Source organism: Peromyscus californicus, unplaced genomic scaffold, assembly GCF_007827085.1.
Source record: "Peromyscus californicus insignis strain IS unplaced genomic scaffold, ASM782708v3 Scaffold_11__1_contigs__length_118956290, whole genome shotgun sequence".
Taxonomy (NCBI): domain Eukaryota; kingdom Metazoa; phylum Chordata; class Mammalia; order Rodentia; family Cricetidae; genus Peromyscus; species Peromyscus californicus.
In genome coordinates, this window is record NW_026294402.1 from 49,120,119 (window position 1) to 49,144,261 (window position 24,143).

Sequence of the window (24,143 nt, forward strand, 5' to 3'; positions counted from 1 at the left end):
AGCTGATTCCCCGGAGAAGGGAGTGATTTTTCCAAACTACTGTCCTCTTTGGCTTTGTGTGAGTGTACATGTATGTGTGTGCACACACATTTCTGTGGGTAAATGTGGGTATGCACGTCACAGCATGTGTGTGGAGGTCAGCAGACAACCTTGTGTCTTGGTTCTTAACTTCTACTTTTTTGGTTTGTTTCGAGACAGGGTTTCTCTATATAGCCCTTGGCTGTAGACCAGGCTGGCCTCGAACTCAGAGATCCACCTGCCTCTGCCTAGTGCTGCGACTCAAGGCATGAGCTACCATACCCAGCCTTACCTTCCACCTCTTTGTTGTTTTCCTTTCTTCCTCCAGGCTGGCCAGTGTTTGAGCTTCCAGCCAGACTCCGGTGTTTGTCCCTCATCTTCCCGTGGGAGTGCAGGCATTGCAAATGCTCCCGCCACATCTCGGGCTTTGACAAGGATTCTGGGGGATTTGAACTAGGGGGCTTACACTAACTAGTGCAGCAAACACTAACCAACTGAACCACCTCTCACCCCCACCCACCATGTAGCTTTTTTACATCCAGGCAGAGTACTTTGTAGCGAATAACAATAACAACGGCCCACATTGACTGCTTTCTCTGTCAAGCACTACCTAGGGATTTTTATTATGTATCAACATTCCTTACAGGCCTGTGAGGCAGATACTTTTTTACAGATCAAAACAAAACAAGTGAAGCAATGAAGTAACTCGGTTACACAGCTAGGGACCTGCAGAGTCAATCCCACACCCCAGCTACTGATGGGTTAATTCTGCAAAGAATAAACCAGGGTGTGGTTCCAACTCAGCTGCTGACTGCTACAAGCTTGGGCAAGCCATCCTGAAATCACTCAGGAGGAGATTCTGGAAGCTGTGACTATGTTCACTATCTCAATTAAAGGGATGGCTTAATGGGGGTATATAAGGATAGCCAAATGTATCAAATGGTACACTTTATGTGCAATTTGTTGGGTGCCAATTATTCCTCAATAATAGCATTTTAAAAAACAGATCACAAGTGCATAACGGAAGAAAAATATTTGTAGTTTTCTATAGTGGCCATCATTGGTTCTATGTGGTTCCATTACAATGTTCAAGTCTGATGCATCAAATTCATTGTCATTTTGAATCTAACATTGCTTTGACAATTGAGACTCTCGCTATGCTTCAGAAGAACAAACTGTCTCCAAATTAAAACTAAAAGACACAATGACTCAAGAAATGTTTTAGAATTCCACATTACTAAAATTAGAACAAAGAATGAAAAGATGTTGCTTATGACAACATGGTGAGTTTGCTGAAGTTAAAAATAAATTTAACTTAAAAGTAAAAAGTGGCACCCACCTTTAATCTCAGCACTTACGGAGACAGAAGCAGGCAGATCTCTGAGGCCAGCCTGGTTCTGCACAGTGAGTTCCAGGACAACCAGAGCTACATAGTAAGATCCTATCTCTAAAAAAACAAACAAAAAAGTAAATTTTATGAACTAAATATGAAACAATCTCACCCTTAAAGCCTTCTAGAGGCATCTCAGTCCCCCAAAAAGTTTGACCCCCAACAAAGGTCCATCTCTCCATTTCATTCTCTGCTCCAGAGGCAATGGTCCCTTTGCATTCCTTCGAAGCCAAGGTCTTCCCACTTGGCCTTCACTCTTCTCTGGCACTTTCCTCCTCAGCCCTGTAGGATCCACCATGAGGTTCACCAATGCCAGGACACCTCTTGACCACAGAGAACACCCAAGAAAACTCTTCCTTCCCTACCCTTATCACAGCACACAGTAGGGGCTTTATCTCCAACTTATTGTCCTCTGCGGTGGTGAGAATCGTGCCCGATTCTGTGTCCTATACCTTCTTCAGCTAGGCCACAAAATGTGTCACAAACACTTGGATGTCACATCGTCACTCCCATAGCTCTGTATCCCCAAATAAAGGTGACATCAACTCTGGGTGAAGGCCAGCTCCCAGAAGGAAGTGGCCTCTCAGAGACCAGAGTCCATAACCCACAGAAACACCAGAGGACACTTGGGCTATGCCTACTCAAGCAAGATGACAGTGGGTGAGGAGCTCTTTCAGTGAGTTCTTTACAACTCCCATGGTGTGGGTCACTCAGATACTCAGGGACTGCTAGCTAGTCTGTGAGCAACTCAAGGACCCAGGTGTCACCATAGAGCAGGCACACACAAACCATGGCATGATCACGTGCTCCATTTTCTGTGTATGCTGAGCCCTTGACACACTCCCCATTCAATTAAAGTAGCTATGGAGACAGTTGCTCCTGGGCTGGCCGCCCCTCCACCCTTCAGTCTTCCTTCTCTTTGCCCTCCTCCTCTCTCTTCTATTCCTTCCCTCCCTTCCTCCCACAGTTAATGCTGAGGATTAACCTAGGGCATCAGGAATGCTAGCCAAACACTTCCCCACCCTTTCGGCTCTTTTTATGTTTGGTGGTGGCGGTACACTTGTGTGCCAGAGGTTGACATAAAATGTCTTCCTCAATCACTCTCCATCTGATTTTTTGAGACAAGGTCTCTTTTGAACCCGGAGGCTCCCTGATTAGACTGTCTGGCCAGCACGCCCCAGGGATCCTCCTCTCTCTGCCTCCCTAGTGCTAGGATTACTGGCTGGGGTTGTTGCTATGCCCAGCTTTTATGTGAGCGCTGGGGGTCAAACTCGGGTCCTCATGCTCGCACAGAAGGATGCTACGACCCAAGCCCTCCTCTTACTTTTGGAGATATGGAGGGACTAAGTTGTCCAGGTTGGCCTTGGATATACTCTGTAGAGCAGAAGGCAGGATTCTCAGCCCCCGGAGTAGCTGGGATTCTGCCACCAGGCCTGGCTGGACTAGGCGCTCCTCTCATTTTGTAGAGAATGGAGTGGCGCAGAGAGAGATTTAATTACTTGCCCAGAGTCACACAGCCAGTGAGAGGCCGAGCTTCTCCAAGCAGAAGTTCCATGTGATAGTGAAACAAGAATTTGGATGGCAACTGTTCTGTAGGCCAGTAAGTATCCCTTCATTGGAAAGCCCCATTTCTTCCCCTGCCAAGTACCAGCCCTGCCATCCTAGGCTCTGGAGGTCCCGAGCGGTCCTCTCTCCCCTTCTCACTGTTCTGATCCTCTGTGGCTTCAGCTCCTTTCCATTTTAGGGGTGGGGGGTCAGGGATTATCTCTGCCTCACTAATGGCTGTTCTGCTTTCCATCTCCTCCAGGCAAGTGCTCCCCACTGCCTCTCCTTGACCCTCTCTCCCTCCCCACACTCTTTCTCTGGGCCAGCCACTCAAACCTGTTTGTCAAGCTCAGCCCTCTCCATGAGAGGGCACACCCAGCTCTCATGGTCACCGCTTGTTGTCACCACCCAGAATGTGAGGCTGTCTGTGTTCTCAGCTCTAGCTCCAACACTGGGCCCACCTGAGGGCTACCTGCCCTCCACCTGGGAGCTCTGCAATGTTTGGGATGCAGGCTGGAGTTTTAGAAGTTTTCAGATCAGCCAATGTAATGCCTCATGTCTATAATCCCAGCATTTGGGAGCCTGAGGTTGGGGGATCCTGAGTTTAAGGGTGGTCTAGGCTATGTTGCAAGACCTTGTCTCAAAAGCCAACAGTATACCAAAACCAGGAAAAGAATAAAAAGTTCCAAGTGATCCCTTTGAGCAAGCCAGGTTCTTGCTGGCTCTATAGCCATCATGCTGTTTGGTCCTTATAGATGTCCTGTGAGAAATATGGGTACTTGACAATGACCTGTCCCGGTAGTGGAGAAATAAGCCCAGAGGCAGAGGTTCATGAAGGTGGAGATATGGGAATGAGATCCCAAATTCCTGACCAGTTCTGGATCTGCCCAAAGGTGATTGTTCTACAGGGGTAAGATCCAGAGGGAGAAAATCCATGTTCCTGGGAACAGACGCTAGAGGCCTGGCTTGATTTCTCACGGGTATTGAGTCGTTTGTATCCCTATGGCACGCATGAAAGAGGAGCTTCAGCCACCGGATCAAAACCCAGGTCAGAGGATCCCACGGACCTGGGCAGGGCGGCTTCTTCTTCCAGGTAAAGGGCTGCACCAACAGAAGCCTAGGTAGCCTAGGCCAGAGGGGCCTGCAATATTCTGATAGCGCTGCAATGGCCGTTCCACACCCACAGTCATGATGACACCCGTTGAGAGCAGCCTAGAGAAGTTGAAGATTGGACCAGCTGGCCTTGTCTGCTTCGGCACCCGTGAGATCTGCAATACTGGACCCACTAAGGATGGTTCTGCCTCGGCTGTTTTGTGCACTGACATGTTGGGGGTGGGGTACCCACTTCTGAGAAAAGAAGGATCACTATCCATCCTTGAGAGACTTGGGAGACGTCACTGCTCACATGTGACCGACGTCATCACTGCTCACAGCTGGGAGACGTCACTCCTCACCCTTGGGGCACTTATGAGGTTTCCAGCTGTGGACAGTAGAGAGGCCAGTGTCCAAACTCAGGCCACCTGAACACCACTGTTCACACCTGCAAAGGCTAAGGGTCATCCAGCCTTCAAGATGCCCAAGGGGAACCAGCAACCTCAAGATCTCGACACCACCACCCAGGGCAGCCACCCACCCCAACTCGCTCAAAAATGCAACAATCTGAGGCAGGCCCCAGAGCACACCCCTGCAGTGACCGAACAGAAGGCGACCACACCCCGAGGGAGAGGCCGGGTGGGGTCGGCGACACGCACGCAGTCCTCCCAGTCCAAGCTCCCGGGCCAGGGTTCGCAAACACGAGGTCCTCCTGCAGGCCAGCGGAACCCAGAGCGGACCAACGCCGCGGACCCAAGCAAGGGCAAGGGGCCGGGCTCAGGGCGGCGTGACAATCGGCAGCGGGCGCCCTCCAACCCGAAACCGAAGCCCTCCACCACGAAGCCCGAACCCTCCACCCCGAAGCCCGAACCCTCCTCCACCCCTGATCCCCCCACCATGGCCCGCGGCGGCAGTCAGAACTGGAGCTCCGGGGAGTCGGATGGCCAGCCAGAGGAGCAGACGTCCGAGGAGAGCGGGTGAGCGAGCGCGCGCGCGCGCCCGGCTGGCCCGGGAGAACCGAGCCCGGGAGCCGCCGGAACCTCCGCGAAGGTTCTGGGCCTTTGTGGCGTCACGCCTCCTAGCGGAACCTTCCGCCGGCGCCGAATAAAAGCCCGCGGCGGAGGCGCCGGCGGCTCGAGTGCGGCTGTGCCGGGCGCGCAAGTGGGTCCCGGGCGCACGCTCGGGACGGAGCCCCGGCGAGCGGCCGCGACAGAGACGGTGACGCGCAGACCGGCGGCGGCGGCGGGGGCGCGGGCCGGGAGCCCCGGGGGGCGTCGGGGACGCGCTGACCCGCCTCGCCCGCCCGCCCCACCCCACCCCGCAGAGACAAGATGGTGAAGGAGACCCAGTACTATGACATCCTGGGGGTGAAGCCCAGCGCGTCCCCGGAGGAGATCAAGAAGGCCTATAGGAAGCTGGCGCTCAAGTACCACCCGGACAAGAACCCGGATGAGGGCGAGAAGGTGCGGGGATGCGCGGGGCGCCGGGGTCACGGGAGGACCCGGGCTGTGAATTATTGACGGCGGCGGCGCGGAGGCTGTCGCCAGGCGCCGCGCCAGCCGGAGGGAGGCCGCGGGGCGCGGTCAGTGGGGGACAGCAGCCCGGGTGCGACTGGTGCGGGGTGCGAGCCCCAGCAGCCGCCCGTGCCTGCATTCACTCTACAAGTGTTTGGGGAGCCCCTGCCTCCCGGCTGTGAGGACCCTGGTGGGCTCCAACACTGACCTGTGGGAGCGCAGCTCTCAGAGCTACTGCTGGCGTTCCTATGGGAGAGGACATCAGCAAATCAGGAACCCCCGGCACCGGGGTGTGCTTGGTGGGCTCCCCGGCAGGCAGCGAACTACTTTTGTGTTTATATTCCATTTGTTGCATAAGCCCTAGGGATGAGTTTCTGTGATCTCAGTTGTACCCTAGACAAACCCAGTGTCCCTTTTGAGAGGGACTGAGTGGATTTGATCTGTGAGGCCACCTCCTGCCTGGTACAGTTTTTCGTCACTTTTTTTGTTGTTGCTGTTAAAACAGGGATGCAGAAGTCTGTAACCTGACACGTCTGTTTATAGTGAGAACTCCGGGTTTCCTGTGACAAATGACCCACACTTGACCATAAGTACCGACAGATAATAGGCTGAAATGTGCTGCATATTAGTGACCTAAATTAAACCTTTTCATCCTGTTTACAGAAATAAAACATTCTTCATGTTGTTCCCAAAGAGGACATGCCCCACCTGAATAGGAGAGCTGGCTAGCTATCCCGTTTCCCCCTTCACGTCTTGCTGTTTACAAATGCCGGGCGGTGGTGGCGCACGCCTTTAATCCCAGCACTCGGGAGGCAGAGCCAGGCGGATCTCTGTGAGTTCGAGGCCAGCCTGGTCTACAGCGCGAGATCCAGGAAAGGCGCAAAGCTACACAGAGAAACCCTGTCTCGAAAAAACCAAAAAAAAAAAAAAAAAACAAACAAACAAAACAAAACAAAACTTTGGATGTCCCAGATGAGTTTGGGGAACCAGTGCCGTGGTAGAAGCCGATAGCAGTGGTGCCTGGACCACTCTTGGAGCCACTGTCACCCCCATCGAGCATTTAGACCCGTGGAAATGACACTGGGATCAAAACACCCGTCTGTGTTTGTAATTCCAAGCTGGAGCAGCCATGCTACTTAGGAAGGTTGGCTGGTGGTGGCAATGATAGAATATTTATATTTAGCCACATGTGCCGAATGTGGCTGTCACAAGTTTAAAATGCATCCCTGTAAGACCATTATACCCATTTGTGTTCTTTCTGATCTATATTTAGGTGGCTTACTGTAGCTGTTAAAGTCACCCACCGGCTTTCGGCATTCTGTCAGTGATTCACAGATGTGTTCCCTCAGTTCCCTCTTGTCTGTCGCTGACATTCTTTTGTTGATATTTTTGTGTGTATGGGTGTTTTGCCTGAATTTGTATTTGGGCACCACATGCCTGCCTGGTGTCCTTGGACGCGAGAAGATGTTGGGTCCTCTGCAACTGGAGTTACAGATGGTTGTTAGCCACAATATTGGTGCTGGGAATGGAACCCTGGTCCTCTGCAAGAGCAGCCAGTGCTCTTAACTCCCAAGCATCTCTCCAGCCCTCTGGCATTTTCCTTTAAGGAGAGCTTCTAGGCTTCTGACTTCATGTTCGACTTGGGGAAAAGCCTTCCACTCTGGTCTCCGGTCACATTACCGTCACCAAGAGGTAGTTGCCGCTGTTTGCTTACCATTTGAGATGAGAGTGCATTTGGTGTGGCCAAGCTTAAAAACAAATTACAATTGCCTTCTTTACATAGTGTGTAACTTTCACCCCCTACACACCTGCCTGGGCAAGTTATTTGCCCTTTGTTTTAAACTAATATTTATTTATAGCCAGGTACCCAAGTTAGTATTACATAAGTAATTCTTCCTACACAGTGAGATGTGACGGGTCCATCTTTTATTTTTCTGGGAGTGGAGCAGTGTGTACCCACTGTCGGAAGTACGGTTCCTTCTCCACTTTCCATGAAGGGGTGACCCGTTTCCTTTAGTCCTTCACTAAGATGTCTTGGCAGAGGTCACTCCTGACCACAGACTGGCCGGCCAGCCCTCATCCTTGTCCCACTGTGCTGGACCTTCTTAGTTGAATGCCTGTCCCACGTCAGTGGGTGGGTGAGTCTAGCTGTGCGTATGCATGGTGTTTGTTGGCGGGCCGAGTGAATAATGAGGTCAGAAGAAGAAAGACTTTAATTCTGTGACTCCACATGTAAGCAGGAGACCTTCCAGAAGCGGGAGGGAGAGCCACAGTGAAGAAGGACCGGGAGGAAATTCGGGTTGCAAATTGCTAGAGTGTCATCGTGCCCCACCTCCCCCCACTCCCCCGAAGGCACATTCATTCATTCACTCACCAGATAGCTTCTCTCATCCTGTGATGTGCTGGGCACACCATGCAGGCTTGTCCAGGTTTTTGTGAGGATTTGTGTGTAGTTTTGGACTACGTGACTTTTTTATGCTATGGGTGGGAGTTTGTCGTGTTTTGTCACCTAAGTTTGTCACTGTATTATTAATGTCATCTCCACAGCTAGACTGAGTCTGTGCCCTCCCACCTTGTCCTGGGACAGCTGGGAGGCCGTTTGGTGGCAGTCTTTGTTTTCTGCTCTGTTGTCCTGTGTTGCTAAGCAGTGGGCAGCCTGTGTGTGTCCTCAGCCACTCTGCCCTGCGTGGAGCCTAACTTGGTTTTCTGCAAGACACCAAGGGTGGCAGGTCAGCAAAAATAGTCCCTGCTGGGGATGATGGTAGGAGATCACGTACTGAGATGGCTGGTCCTCTGGCCAGGTTCGTTGTAAATTTTAGTTGAACAGGTTTTCAAGATAAAATCTTAGCACACAGCAACAGTGCAGAAAGTTTCAGAGTCTGAGCTGGGGCTGTCGCTCGGTCGGTACAGCGCTTACCCAGCATGCACAGTGCCCCCCTGGGTTTGGTCCGCAGAGCCACATAAGCCAGGTCTAACGGTTCGTGCCTGCAATTCTAGCACCTGGGAGATAAAAGCAAGTGGGGCTGAAGTTCAAGGCTATTTTTGGCTACATAGTAAGTTCGTGGGCAACCTGGGATTTGTTTAGACCCTGTCTCAAAAAAAAGGAAAAGCCGGAAAGTTCCAGAATATAGAGGAAAAGCCACCCGGAACATGCCTGGTCCGATGGTGTGTCTCCAGGCACCCCCACACCTACCCCCCACTTCCTTCCTTTTGTTTGTTTTTATTTCAGTTACATTCTCATCCAATAGTCCAGGCCAGCTTCATGGCAACCCTCCTGCCTCAGCCTCCTCGGGCTGCAGGGATTATAGGAGTGAGCTACTATACCTGTTTTTTTTTTCTTCACTTAATAATTTATCATAAGCTACGTGACTCTCAGAGCCATTTCTCAGCTGAATTCCATGAAAGGTCTGTGGGAAAGATCACAGAACCCTAATCCCAACTGGGAAGAAAGGAGGTCTCAGCAGCTGAGTTAGACCCTGGAGTGCTGGGTCCTCAGAGGCTGGAGGACCTGTCCCATCAGGTCCGGTCTACAGTTGTACCCTCCCAAGTGACAGGGCAGTTCTGTTCCATTCTTCAGTCCATCTGTTAGGTCCAAGCCTCTTTGGGGGCATCCAGGGTATTTGGCGAGTGTTTGAGTGGGCCCTCCCTCTCCTGGAGCATACTTACCTTCAAAGAGTCCCAGAAGCCCCTGGGGGCAGCCTAGCCTAATTACTTCCTGACCTTTCACACTGTGCCCTTAATCCCTGTGTCTCAGGTTGGTGTGTTTTTATGTTTTTGTTTTGCTGAAGAAGGGAATGCTCCACAAATCGGTGGTGGTGCATGCCTTTAATCCCAGCACTCAGGAGGCAGAGACAGGCGGATCTCTGTGAGTTCAAGGCCAGCCTGGGCTACCAAGTGAGTTCCAAGAAAGGCGCAAAGCTATACAGAGAAACCCTGTCTTGAAAAACCAAAAAAAAAAAAAAAGACAATGGTAGTACATGATACTCACTTCCTTGAAAAAAATATTATAGGAATTAATTCGTCAAAAGATCTAACTGCCATGTATAGGATACCGATGGCTTTGTGTGTGGTAGAGTGTGGGTGTGTGCATGCCTCCACTCTGTGTGGAGGTGAGACAACTTTGGGAATCAGTGCTTTCCTTGTGCCTTGTTTTTGAAGCAGTGTGTTCCTTGTTTCTGCTGCTGTGCGGTGCTGGCCTAGAGCTCCGAGGCAGCCCTCTGTGTTATGCCCAGATTGGGACCCCAAAGACAAACCACCACAGACCTTAGGTTCAGAATGCAATTAGCATGGTTTATTTCTATTTGTTTACAAGCCGCGGACAGGGAAGCTCGATCCAAAGCACTCACTCGTAGTCGTGAGGCCAGGAGGAACTTGCTTTTTCTTTGTGTGGCTAGCTTTTTAAAGGCAAAATCCACAAGCCTTTCAGGGGGGTTGGGGGAATTTTGCACGGGTGCAACTTGGATTGGTTTATTTTTATCTCTGTTCTCTTTTAATTGGGTGAGGGTATGTAACCTTTGAATTTACTGGTTGGTGGTTACAATTTATTACTTTGGGGGCAGTCCAGCACAAGTCCCAGGCTTTGTCCTTGAGCCACCATGGGGGCTGGCTGGTCAAGCACGTACTGCACATAACTCTAAGTTGGTGAGGGGCCCCAGAAAGTAAACATCTGGCTAAACTTTGAGCAGTCTTTTGTTCATGGCCCTCCCAGAAACTGCTTGCTCAAGCCTCAGGAAACTGAAATTGAGGCCTGATCTCTGAGAGAAGACTGAGCAGCCTGTTACGGCATCTGCTTGGTCCTTTCACTCTGTCTCTCCTCCCATCACACTGGAGGATTACAGATGCGCACACCACATCAGCTTTTGTGTGTCCTGGGGATCTGAACTCAGGTCATCAGGTCTGCATGGTAAGCATTTGTGCCCACAGAGTCATCTTCCCCAGGAAGGCTTTTTAAGACTCCTTCCTGGGGGCTGCAGAAATGGCTCAGAGATTAAGAGCACTTACCGCTCTTACAGAGGACCCAAGTTCAGTTCCTGGCACCCATGTCAGGTGGCTCACAACCCCCTGTAACCCCAGCTCCAGGGGGTCTTGCGCCCTCTTCTGGCCTCCATGGGTACCTACATGCACACGTGCACATAAACATAAAAAAAATTAATTAAAACTTTTTAATTTTTTGGATTGATGCTTATTAGCTGTTATTGCTTATTAGGTCTTGGTCAGGAAACTGTGGAACAAGGGGTGACTTAATGTCTCTGTCAATTTTTGTATCTGTGTCTCTGTGGCATTTACTTTCCCTGTAGGTTCCCAAGAGCAGGTAGGATAGTTATAGATACTTCTGTCCCTCAGAGTAAAGATCAACCTCCGGAGGGCCAAGAGTCCACCGCATCTATTTATATCTGAATGTCCGGAATTGAACTATTCATTTAGTAAGTATTTGCCAAATAGTCATCCACACGGCACACACGGTTGTAGGCTCAGGGATGCCCTTGGTACTCCAGGCTGACAGAACCCCTGCCTTCATGGGGCTTGTCTTGCAGTGGTCCATAGCATGAATTAATAGAGGGTAGAGCAAGGCTGTGTGGTGGTGGCGGTGGCGCACGCCTTTAATCCCAGCACTCGGGAGGAAGAGGTAGGTGGATCTCTTGCGAGTTTGAGGCCAGCCTGGGCTATAAAGTGAGTTCCAGGACATGCAGGGCTGTTACACAGAAAATCCTGCCCCCCAAAACCAAACCAAACCAAAAAATAGATGGTGCATGATAGGAAGTAACGCCTTGGAAGGGCTGAGAGACCTGTGGGTGGGTTTTGGGCTTGCAGTTTGAACTCTGGGACATGTCGGGTCAGGCTCCCTGGGAAAGGAGGCTTTAAGCAGAGGCTTGAAGACCTGTGCTTGTCATAGGGACCTCTGGGGCATATGTTGCAGTGTTCAGAAAGAGCAAGGAGGCTGCGGACTGGAGCACAATTGGGATCAGGAACTTGGAAGATGGAGGCAGGAAGATTGTTGTGAGTTTGAAGTCAACCTGGATGACATAGTGAGTTCTAGGCCAGCCTGTGCTACAAAGTGAGACCTTATACAAAAACAAAACAAAAATAACAGAGGCCAGAGAGGAGAGAAGGGCAGAGCTGGGTTGTAGATGGCAGCAAGGACGGTGGCTTGGGAGGGTCACAGGCTTGTGTGTGGAGCAGACTAAAGGAGTGAGGAGGTCACTGAAGTGAATCAGGCCACAGACAGCAAAGGACAGAATTGCATGTTTTAGTGTTCTGTTTTATTTTAGAGAGGTCCATGTTCTTAAGAGTATGACAGGAGCCGGGCGGTGGTGGCGCATGCCTTTAATCCCAGCACTTGGGAGGCAGAGGCAGGCGGATCTTTGTGAGTTCGAGGCCAGCCTGGTCTAGAGAGCGAGATCCAGGAAAGGCGCAAAGCTGCACAGAGAAACCCTGTCTCGAAAAACCTAAAAAAAAAAAATAAAAAAAAAAAAGAGTATGACAGGAAACCTATCCTTCACAACTACAAATAGTCACATAGTTATCCTATTTGCTAGAGCTTTTGTGAGTAATACGCAATTAAATACTATATGTAGCATGCTTTCCCTAGGAGCAAGGACATCATAGTAGTTAGCAAATGTATGACTTTCACATTGGAAACGTATTTAATATTTCCCTATTCGTTCCCATAGCATCTTTATAACCATTTCCCCTGTGCATACAACACTCCAGGGTCAGCCTCCATGTTTAGTTTCCCTGTTTCTTAGACCATAATTACAGGATGCCTCTCCATCAATTTGGGTTTTCTAGTTCTATTTTTCTTGAGTTTTTAAGACAGGGTTTTTCTGTGTAGCCCTGGTTGTCCTGGAATTCGCTCTGTAGTCCAGGCTGGCCTCAAAACTCAGAGATCTGCCTGCCTCTGCCTCCCGAGTGCTGGGATTAAAGACGTGTGCCACCACTGCCCGATCTCTAGTTCTTTCCTTACGATTGGATTCTGGTGACAAATTTTCGGCAGGCATGTCACACAGGGGTATTGTGTCTGTCACCAAGTTCAAGAGTTGCTGGTGGGAGAGTGGCACCACCAGGGCTTGTTGACAGGTGAGGCAGATGAGCATCTCCCCCGTACCTGAGATGAGGGAGATGCCAGGATCAGCAGGCAGGGCTGTGAAAGGAGTACAGGTCTACACGTAGTATCTGGCATGCCAGCAGGTGCTCACAGATGGCTATGGTTGAGTTTCACGCTTGTAAACTAGTGAAATGTTCCTGTAGTTGAAAACCCTGGAGCCCTGGGCTGCAGCTGTTTATAGATGAAGCCTTGCTGGGTCTCCTATCTCCAGGGGGGACTCCAGGTCTTCGGGCTGGTGTTGCCAGGGTGGAGACAAGCTTTTTCTCCCTCCCGATTTCTAGCCCTGTTCTTGGAACAAATTTCTTTCAGATGTTTGTCCCTTGTGTCCCACTTAGCAAGACAGCAGATATAGTGACTGACAGCTGGAGGGACTGGCTTTTCGGATTCTATTTGGAGGCAGGCTTGCTTATAGGAAAACATGAATCCTCTCTGGGACTCATCTCTCTCTCTCTCTCTCCTCTCTTTTCAAAGTTTAAACTTATATCCCAGGCATATGAAGTACTTTCAGATCCAAAGAAAAGAGACATCTATGACCAAGGTGGAGAGCAGGCGATTAAGGAAGGGGGCTCCGGTAGCCCCAGCTTCTCTTCACCCATGGATATCTTTGACATGTTCTTTGGTGGTGGAGGACGGATGGCTAGAGAGAGAAGAGGTAAATGGTTTTTAATTAATCTTTTCCGTGTGTGTGTGTGTGTGTGTGTGTGTGTGTGTGTGTGTGTGTGTGTAACACCAGTGTGTAGGACAGAAGATAACTTGCAAGAGTTGGTTCTCTCCTTCTGAACTCAGGTCATCAAGCTTGGCAATAAATGCCCTTACCCTCTGAGCCATCTTCTCAGCCTGTAATGTTTGTAAAAAATGTAAGCAAGCTTTATGTTGTACATGTTGCAGGAATCAAGATGGATCATGCTTTAAAAGGGGGTGGTGGTTGTATTTGGGGATCTTTAAATAGTTCTGAATTTTAGTATGCAGGGTGCTGGAAGCTCTTGTATACTTAATTATCTGACACCTTTCCATTGCCCCATATAAAAGGAGCGGATGGGATTATAGATAGAATAGAGGAACACACATAATACTAGCATCTGGAAGGCCAGGGTAGGAGTATTACTGAGTTCTCAGCCAGCCTGAGCTGCATAGCGATAACCTGTGGAAGGTCAAGTTCATCCTCTGTTGTGGGGTCAGGCACAAAAGTGTCCAAAGGGACATAATTGACACTTCAGTGCTTAGCAAATCTTCTACAAGAGTGCCCCTCTCCCTCCCCTCTCACCGACTCTTGGGCCCCATCTGGGTCAGGGCAGTAGGCTCCCTCATTATTGTGGTTGTCGGGACACTGCCCTGTTCAGGGTGGCCTCATCCCCAGCCAACATCAGATTTTCTGAGAGGCAGAGTTGACTTCTGTTTTAAAAATCTTTGTAAAATAAATGACCTTTTCAGAATCCACTCTGGTTAGCAGCTTCAATCCCAGGAGATAAATGAGGCCCCACCCCCACCCCCTACCTCCACTGCCTGGGGTTCACGTTCCCCTTACCCTCTTCCTACCCCACCTTCTGTTTTTGAGTCAGGGTTTCATGTGTCCTAGGATGCCCTCAAATTCCCTGTAGCTGAGGGATGATCTTGACCTTGTGATCCTCCTGTTTCTACCTCCCAGAGCTTCATGTATGATAGGTAAAGCACCCTGCCAACTGAGCTCCATCCTCAGCCTCATTTCTCATTTCTCACCTCCAGCCGGCAGAGTTGCTGGCTGGCTGCTGTATTATCGAATTGTCTCTGGCTGATAGCCCCGCCCCTTCCAGCTCACTGCTGATAATCCTATTTGGATCCTAAAACCATATAGACAGCCAAGCCGACTACACTGCTAGATAAAGTCAGGAGAAATATGTTCTTCATTAGTGTTAAGAAGTGTGGCTTTGGTTGGTGAGAAACCCTGCGTAAATGTACTTGTTCTCACATTATAATTGGCCTGGAGCTTTAAAAAGCATGGGTGTTGATTCTGTGCACACAGTGTACTGAAAATCACAGGGTTTATGAGGAAAAAATCCCTCCCCGCCTCTGGGTGTACTGCCTGCTCATGTAATTGACAGTGTGGATGTGATTAAAACCTCAGGCATTCTCTTGCCCAGCTCTCTAGCCATCCTGAAATAAAAAGCTTCACGCCCTTTAATTAAGTCATCTCTCAAAGTTGGCAGCCAATAAACCGGGACACCTTGTCCCAGTGACGCCTAGAACGCCTGGGCATCAGGGAAGGTGTTGCCGTGTTGGTCCCCAGGAGTAGGCATAGGGCCAGTGCAGCCAAGCTGCACCCTGAGGGCTAGCCCCCCACCCCCATCCTGAATGCAGGTCAGGGGAAAGCACTCCTGCTTGGCTGTATACTACAGAAGGGCTTGGAAAGGGCCTGGTGCCCATGCAAGATTTCAGTGATGGGGCTAGAGACTGTCACATTGTCCCTGAGGAAAGGGCTTGCATCCTGTGGAGGATTTAGTTTTGTTGTTTAACTGCCTTTCATCTCTCCCTGTCCTCAGATGTGCTCTCTGAAAATGAAGATGGACAGTCTTTTTTTTTTTTCCTCTAAATTATTGGATAATCAGCCCATAGCTGGACAGGTGGTAGTTCTCCACCTTGGTAGATCTGTAGGATGGGTTGGTTTGATGAAGCATTACTTCTCTGGAGGAGGAGGGCCTTGGCCCCAGCTCTGAATATTGGGAACTTTTTTTTTTTTTAACTTTTTTGGCTCTTTGGAGGCCTGCTGCCCAGCTCCCAAATAAATACACATGGAGACTTATTATTATTTATAAATGCCCGGCCTTAGCTTGGCTTGTTTCTAGCCAGCTTTTCTTAACTTTAAGCTATCACATCTACCTTTTGCCTCTGAGCTTTTACCTTTCTCTATTTCTGTATCTTTTCTTTCCTTATCTTGTGTCTGGCTGGCCCCTTCTTTTCTCACTCCTTGATCTCTCTTGCTTCCCTCCCTCCTCCCAGATTTCTCCTATTTATTCTGTCTGCCAGCCTCACCTGTCCCTCTCCTGCCTTGCTATTGGCTGTTCAGCTCTTTATTAGACCATCAGGTGTTTTAGACAGGCACAGTAACACAGCTTCACAGAGTTAAACAAATGCAACATAAAAGAATGCAACACATCTTTGCATCATTAAACAAATATTCCACAGCATAAACAAATGTAACACATCTTTAATATTCACAACAGGGACTCCATGAGGGTCATGTGGTATAGTATAAGGCAGTGGTCCAATTAGTCCAGTAAATGGCTCTTTCTCCCTCGGCAGGCAAGAATGTTGTACACCAGCTGTCAGTAACTCTGGAAGACTTATATAATGGAATCACTAAGAAATTGGCCCTCCAGAAGAATATAATTTGTGAGAAATGTGAAGGTAAAACCTAATTTTGGAGTGACTCTCATAGTTCAGGTCTCTTGTTTCTACTTGTTTCTAGCTCAGAGAAAAATAGTTGATCTTTTCAAAGCAGATCTTATCCCTTGTGGGGACCAAGCAGGGTTTGTAAACGGTGAACCCTGAAGTCACATCTGTTTGAATGTTTATATTTTTCTGGGTTGAACATCTATTCAGTATGTTGGCATTTATTCTAAGAGTTTCAAAATCTGGACAGTTCTAATGTAGGGGTTGACAGTTTTCCTGTGACGGGTGTGACAGCAAACATCTTAGGCTCTCTTCTGCCATTTCAGTGCAGAATGTGCCTGTGTCCCAGTAAAGCCTTATTCATATTAATATAATTCACGCAAATGTTTAAATTCCTAGTTTTCAAGAAAAGTCATATCTGGTGACCCTAAGAGCCATGTTGTCTCACGAGAGCTAGCCAAGCTGTGACAGCCTGCACTAACAAGGCTTGTGTCCGTAGTTCCTGCAGCCCCAGGTGCTGTGCACCTATGGTATGGGTGTTAGTACCCTGGAGGTTAGATGTTAACGTCTGGATAGGATCTGCTTGACTGTTCCCTTCCACACATCCCCAGTGTTTCTGTAACTAGAGAACTCTAAGCACAGTGCCCAGTGGGATAGGCAGCCCCCTTCTGAAAGGAACGCAGCTCTCCTGCGCCGTCTCCCACCTCCACAGGCATCGGTGGGAAGAAGGGATCCGTGGAGAAGTGCCCTCTGTGCAAGGGGCGGGGGATGCAGATCCATATCCAGCAGATCGGGCCGGGTATGGTGCAGCAGATCCAGACTGTGTGCATCGAGTGCAAGGGCCAGGGCGAGCGCATCAACCCCAAGGACCGTTGCGAGAGCTGCAATGGAGCCAAAGTTATCCGGGAGAAGAAGATTATCGAGGTACACGTGGAGAAAGGTGAGGCTGCGCAGTTAGCGCTGTAGGGCCCACTCCACCAATCATGGTGCACACTGGGTAGGTGTCAGGGATGCGGCTGTGTGGCGGCATGTTTACAAGACAAGGGCTGTCAGGAGTCCCTTTTCAGGTCATCCTCCTATGACCTTTCCTGGCCTGAGGAAGGACCAGTGAGGTCACAGAAAAAATTTTCAAAGTTTTCCCAAAGCTCTGAAAGCCTTGACTTCAGGTCTGGTCAACTGCCCTCACCTGTCCTTCCCAAAACATCCTTTAAGAATCTTCTGACATATAAGTCTTCTCAACAGCTTTTACTGCTGTTGGCTGCCAGAGCTTTTAAAGATTTTTGGACCTGTGTGTTTCCCCCGTCGCCTCCCCCACCCCCAATCTTCCCCTCTGCTGCTCCAGAGTCTCCCAAATTCAGTGCCTTTCTTTACTGTTTCATCTGGTACCATCATCTTAGGCCCATTTCAGTCCCTTCTGTTTTTCCAAAAATCCTGATTCTGTGACTTTCTGATCCAACAAATATGTTATATATCGGATGAGACCAAAAATCAAACCATCAGCTGCTAAAAGACCTTTCACCTGCCTTCACCTTGTGTCTGTGAACATTCTCTCGGCCTCAGGCTACAGAGCCTGAAGTGGGTGGTGGCCTCCCAGTGGGTGCCCCTAGCGTAGCGCCCCAGCACCTGGGGCTGAGGAGTGTGATGTGGTCAGATGGGGATCTTATTTGCCCTCCCCCTGCTTCACCTTTGACTCAGCCAGTGGTGGAAGTCAAGCCTTTGCTTGGCAGTTAGTTATTCCAGCTACTCCAACACTGTGCCCACGGGAGGGGAAGGGTTAGTGAGTTAAGAACACCAAAGATCTCTGTCCCTTCAGAAGCTCTGAGCTCCAGCTGTGAGAAGCGGCTAATCCGAAGGGTGATGTTCCATAGGTATGAAGGATGGGCAAAAGATACTGTTTCATGGAGAAGGAGATCAGGAGCCTGAGCTGGAGCCTGGTGATGTCATAATTGTGCTTGATCAGAAGGATCATAGTGTCTTTCAGAGACGAGGCCATGATTTGATCATGAAAATGAAAATTCAGCTTTCTGAAGCTCTTTGTGGCTTCAAGAAGACAATAAAAACGCTAGATGATCGAGTCCTCCTTATTACATCCAAGTCAGGTAAGGCCCACCCTCCCTGTTCTGCACGCTTGCTGCACAGTGGCCTGGCTTCACAGTCACAGCTCGATACTCTAAAGCTTTTTAAATAATGAAGTCATCTTATTCTTCTAAAGATATATTTTATTTTTAATTATGCATATGTGTATGTGTTCTTATATGGGTTATGTGCACTTGTATAAATGTTCCCGTGGAAGCAGAGGAGCTTCCTGGAGCTGGAGTTACAGGCAGTTGTGAGTCACATGACATGGGAACTGAACTCTGGTCCTGAACTATAAGAACATTACCTGTTCTTAATTGCTCAATCATGTTTCCAGCCTACAGTATGCTGTATTGTATGTATGTGTGTAGGTCAGAGGGTAACTTTAGGGAGTCGGTTCTGTCCTGTGCCATGGGTTCTGGGGATCCCACTCTGGTCGTCAGGTTGTGCAGTCAGGGCCTTTACCAGCTGCGCATCGCATGAGCCTCACGCTATGAAGTCCCCACCCATGACGGGAAAATATGATGAATTTCTTTAATATACTCTTAAGTAGGAAGAGGACCCTTAAGTAAGAATCTCCTGAGTCTGAAATTTTACTGGAATCTTCCAGTTAAGCTTAAAATGGACACATCTGGTAGCAGAACATGGCTGACAGCAGGTCTTTTCTATCAAGTGGGTCTGTGCTGATTCTTGTATGTTCCTCTGGTGTCTAAGCTGTTACATATGAGGACTTTTTCAAATAGCATTTTCCTGAAGAAAAAAAAAAAAGACATTAGCTGTGAGTGTCTCTTCAGAGGCTTCCACAGGAACTGACTGCACACAGCACCCCGGAGAGCTGTCTCTGGGCTGAAAAGGAGCCCCAGGACCCCAAGCTCAGCCTCTCAGTGCTTGTGTACAGACCAGGCCCTCAGCATCCAGGAAGGCTGATGTTTACACAAGTTATGGGCCCCTGCAGGCTCTAGAGCACCTGTGGAGAAGGGACTGGGGTTGAGGCTCGGCTAAAGGCAGCTGTGCACAGCCAAGATGTCCGCATAGCATGGAAGAAGCTAAGCAAGCGAGGTGCCTGGGGTCTCAGCACAGGCAGGGTTTACCAGTGTGTGTGGGGGTGCTGGGAGGGGTAAGTGACTGATGGGCCTGTAGCACAGGTGGTGGGGGCTCAAGCTAAAACTGAAGTCCTGTGGGGCAGGCGAGCACCTGCCTCTGTGGCCAGCCTCCAGGCCCACTCCTGCCTCTGCCCATTTCCCCTCCCTGTCTCCTCCTCTTCCTAGCCTTGTCTGTCCACCCCCTCCAATTCCTCCTTTGCTGGAGATGATAGGAATTGAGATTGCATTTCTAAACTGATCAATTTATGGTAATTTTTAAAAACTTGAGTTTCAAACTTACACCTATACATGATGGTGTGTACACATAATCCCAGTACTCAGTATGCTGGAGCCAGAGATTGCAAGATTGAAGCCAGCCGCCTGGGCCATATAGCAAGATGCTATTTCAATGGAGCCTGGGTGTGTGTGTGTGTGTGTGTGTGTGTGTGTATGTGTGTGTGTGCTGGGGATGTAGCTCAGTTAGTAGAGTGCTGGCTTAGTTTAGCACTCTCGAAACTCTAGGTTCAATCCCCAGTATCATATAAACCAGGTGTTTATATGGTGCAGGCCTGTAGCCCAGCATGTGGGCCTGAGCAAGAGGATCAAACTTAGAAAAAGCTGTAAGAATGAGACTGTCTCAAAAAATACACTTTTCAAACTTACGAAAAGTTGTAGAGATAAAAACACACAGGGTCCACCAATAAGCAATTTGCCACTGACCTTTGACCCCATTTGCTCTTCCCTCTGTGACATATACTTAGGATCAGTGGGAAGCACTGCCCTGTGAAGTTTCAAAGTCAGGCGCCTTTTTATGGGCTCCACACCACAGCCCTCCAGGTGCCCTGTCCTTCCTGTCACTTGAAGTATTACGTTGAGGGACTGTGGTCCACACAAGGCCTTGAGGTCACTTAACAGAACCAAGCCTGGTGGTGTATCTCAGACCCCAAACGTTGTCACAGCCCAGACTCCAGCCATTCTGAGAGCCAGGGCTGGTGGCATTTGTGTGACTTCTTTGGAAAAGTCCGTTCTTGGCCAAGGGTGGATAACAGGAGTTCAGGTCATCCTGGCATAACTCCCAGAGGCCGGGCCCTGTTTAGGGGGAGCACTCCCTCTACCTTTCCTGACCGCAGCCTGGGGAACGTGGGAGTCAAGGACAGAAGTGGGGGTTATGGAGAAGGAGCCCCAAAGGGAGGGAAACATTAGAAACCCATTTCCTTGCTAGGTGAGAGAAAGGGCGGAGCATCTAGAAAACCTGATGGGGTTGCTTTGGGGTATTTTGTGTGGGCGTGTGCATCCTGCTCTTTCCTTTTCTCCTTTTCTATTGGTTTCTCTTTCATCCCCCACCCCCTTTCACTGTTGACTTGAGAGGACTCATGTGATTAAAGCAGGGGTGCCTCTGGCAGAAGCGGCTTTTCCCTCTTCTCCCGGATGGTTTTCCACTCTTGGCCTCAAGGTCCCCATCTCCCAGCAAGTCCAGGCAGCTTTGGGGGCCGGGCTGGGGAAGGAACAGCACTAAGTGGCACCTGATGAAACAGGAACAGAAAGGGGTTTCCAGACCACCCCACTAACAGCACAGAAGCCCAGCAAACCATGCCTGTTCAGCTAAGCAGTCACCTGACCGCCCCACAGTGATGAGGGATGAGCCCTAGGATAGAGTGCGTTGGCACAGTGTGTGTTTCAAAACCTCTGATGAACTGGAAAAGTGGGAAAGAAATTCCACTTTCTGTAGAGTGCTGTCCCCTGGGGAGGAACAGGGAAGGAACTGCTGAGTAAGTTAGTCCTTAGCTCCCTTTATCCCTTCCCCACTTTCTCTGAACATTCCTTTTCTTGTCCATCATCATCTCTGTTTTGTGGTACTGCAGACTGAACACAGGACCCTTGTGCATACTAGAAAGCCTCTGGACTGGGGCGGCACCAGCCATTGTCCATTTTCATGACTGAAGGGCACATTTTCCAGACACCTTGTTGTCCCACGCCTCGTGGGAAGTAATCCTTTCAGTCTTAGGGGGAGTTTTAACTGCCCCAGGTTCTAACCTCCCATGATGCCTCTAGAGATCTTGCCAATATGGACAAGGCAGAGCATGTGGTGCAGGGAATATCCCAGCTCACCAGCCTTAAGTAGAGAAGTGCTTTGGGAGCAGGAAAGGGGCCACCTGGCACCCACCAGGGAGGCCCCACCTCCAGCGGGGAGCTGTTATTTGAGCAGGGAGCTGGGAGACCCCTGTGAATCCCTTTCTGAGCTCCGCCTGAATCTCTGAGCAGCACAGTCACCATGTCTGTTAGGAACATCCATAATCACTTGAAGAGACAGGCAGGCAGGTACTGGCCCCACTGGAGGCCAGGGGAGGGGTCCCGACTTTAAACCCTTCTGCATTATGGTAGAGGTTTCAGTGTGCTTGCTGCCTTCCAACAGGGGCTAGCCCGCCCTCCTGTGCGCTAGCTCTCCTTGGGAGGTTCACCTCTCCAGGCCCCCTGTCTTCCTTTTTCATAACGCAGCCTTCTCTGTGACAGGTGAGGTGATAAAGCATGGAGACCTGAAATGTGTGCGCAACGAGGGAATGCCCATCTACAAAGCCCCCCTGGAGAAAGGGATGCTGATCATACAGTTCTTAGTAAGTGCAGCATTTACTCCCATGAGACACACACCGTCACACCTTGATGGAAAGCCAAGAAAGCCCATGTCCCCGTGTGCTCACCCCTGCAGGTGGTCTTCCCTGAAAAACACTGGCTTTCTCAGGAGAAGCTCTCTCAGCTGGAGGCCCTGCTCCCCCCTCGGCAGAAGGTGAGGATCACAGAGGACATGGATCAGGTGGAGCTGAAGGAGTTCAATCCCAACGAGCAGAACTGGCGCCAGCACAGGGAAGCCTATGAGGAGGACGAGGACGGGCCCCGCGCTGGTGTGCAGTGCCAGACGGCATGAGGGCGGCGCGGTGTAGCGTGGCCTGGTCGGACTAGCACATGACGAATGTAAACCTGGCACAATGAAAATGGCATGGCTTTAATAGCCTCGTGTTTGGGGTGTCCTGTGTATGTGTTCAGCAGTCTCCATGCTGAGTTGTCTTTTGGGTTTGCTTGTTTCTCTTCTGGTTGTAACTTAAGTTATAGCTTGATTTGTATTTAAATGTTTTAAGTTCAATCATGTCTAGTCTGCATATGGAATCTGTTCATTTGTACTTTCAGGACATACTCTGGAGATGGTAGTACCACACTGACCCTTTGTGCTTTTAGTGGCTTCGCCATGGTTCAGCTCCACAGTAGGCACCCATGGCCACGCTTGGCCCTAACCAAGGCCGCGAAGGTGGGGTCGGGCCCATCTCTAATCTGTGGTTTCTCTTCCCTTCCTCCCTTGGCAGTCACCGAGGGTATGAGCTCAGGTCTGCTAGTATGTCTGGATCTACTCTAGAACTCCCAGACAGTAAAAGCACATGTATGGCTTGCACTTGGCCCAGCATGCCTGTTCACTGAGGAGGCTCCACTCAAAAGCTGCAGGGCCAGTCTAGCTCTACTCTTCTGTCCCTTGAATGGTTGAGGGGTTTGTCTAACCGTCTGTCCTGGAAGTTTTCTGAACTTTCCAGGCCTTGTGATGACAAACTCTTTTTAAGTAAGCCAATAAAGCCATTTGCCTGTGACCCACAACCTTGTTCTTTTTAATGATTATCTGTTGACAACCTTTGCAATGTTGTCCCACCAAAGTGCTTACCCCAAAGAAGGCTAAACCCTCCCATGTCCCTGGCAGCCTCTGTGCAGCTGCAGAAGCACCCAAGGGAGAATGCTGGTGGCTTAGCCCTCCCCCCCCCCCCCCCACATAGCCGCCTAGTGTCTCCTGATGACTTAAGGGTACGCAATGGCACAGAACCCCTCAGTATTTTCACCTTGTTCTCCAGACAGCTCCTTCCTAAAGGCCTGTTCCACTCACTGTACAGCCATACTACACAGGGCTTCCTGCTTGTGAGGTTTGGTGAGAACTGAACTAACCAAGTTCTTCTAGTTAGCTGCCATGAATACCACTGACAATGACAGCTGCCTGGGACGGGTACTAGTTACTACTTTAATCCTGGCAGGTACACTGCACTTTCAATAAAGGCTACCTCAGCCTCTAGCCATTATTACTCCTTTCTCTTTTACAAAGGAAGTTAAACCCCCGCTGCTTAAGCTACTCAACTAACCTGCCAGATCCACCCTTAGTTGTTTTTATGGTACCAGAGAGTTTACACAGACCAAGAACTTCCCCTAGGAAGGTTAAAGGGCAGAACAGACCCATGGCTGGTGGGGGAAGCCAGCAAGCGGGACCCCCAAAACTTGCTGGCTAGTGGAAGATAATTTGCTCAAAGCACAGCAAGTCCACCTATGCCCGTTCTGACCACTGGCCAGGACAGACTCAAAACTGATTCCTCAACTAACGCGATTTATAAACGGACCACAACTCCAGGGTGTTGTTTCTGTGCTGACGTCCTGATCACTGCTGGGGAGTACTGTTTAGCTTGTGATGGGACAAAACTATATTCAGCTCTTCCTTGTTACAAATCTGGGGGCATTGCTCAACCTTCCCACCTGTACACTTGTCACTATAAATTAAAACTGAGCTGGTACGAGAGACAAATGGCTTTGCTTTTTCTTTTCTTGGGCATGCACTAGTGTTAAATGCCAGACCTTCTCACACTGGTAGACAGAAGGAACGAACTTTCTCCTGGGGGATGGGATGAGTGCAGAGGTCAGGGGGTGAACTGCAATGGACAGCTAGAGCAGTGGGGAAGAGCAGAGGGAACGGGGACAAGGACTCCGAGAAGCTGCCATCTGAGGAGCCTCGGAACTGTGAGGGTGCAGACCTGTCTGAGGAGGAGACTGAGGCAGAGGAAACAGGACGGTGTAGCTGTAAGAAGGTGGGCAAGGTGGAGGTGGGAAAGAGTCCAGCGTGGACTGTTCTACCGAGCTGGGCTGAGGATGAGCACAGCATG

The 24,143-nt window shown here is 49.8% G+C and overlaps 1 protein-coding gene and 1 long non-coding RNA gene across 2 annotated transcripts; one reads left to right on the top strand and one right to left on the bottom strand.

The window, feature by feature from the left end:
- Positions 1-1,223: 1,223 nt before the first annotated feature.
- LOC128124448 (uncharacterized) lies at positions 1,224-5,375 on the bottom strand. Its single transcript, XR_008222860.1, has 2 exons — positions 4,942-5,375; positions 1,224-4,433 (listed from the first exon to the last, which is right to left on the bottom strand). It is a non-coding gene; the product is annotated as an uncharacterized LOC128124448 (long non-coding RNA).
- Positions 4,409-23,788, top strand: Dnaja4 (DnaJ heat shock protein family (Hsp40) member A4). The gene is made up of 8 exons (XM_052760696.1): positions 4,409-5,022; positions 5,370-5,508; positions 13,136-13,316; positions 15,941-16,045; positions 16,743-16,970; positions 17,899-18,129; positions 21,700-21,800; positions 21,893-23,788. Exons 1-8 carry the CDS (start codon positions 4,526-4,528, stop codon positions 22,106-22,108), a joined length of 1,698 nt encoding a protein of 565 aa, XP_052616656.1. The 5' UTR covers positions 4,409-4,525; the 3' UTR covers positions 22,109-23,788.
- Positions 23,789-24,143: the final 355 nt, after the last annotated feature.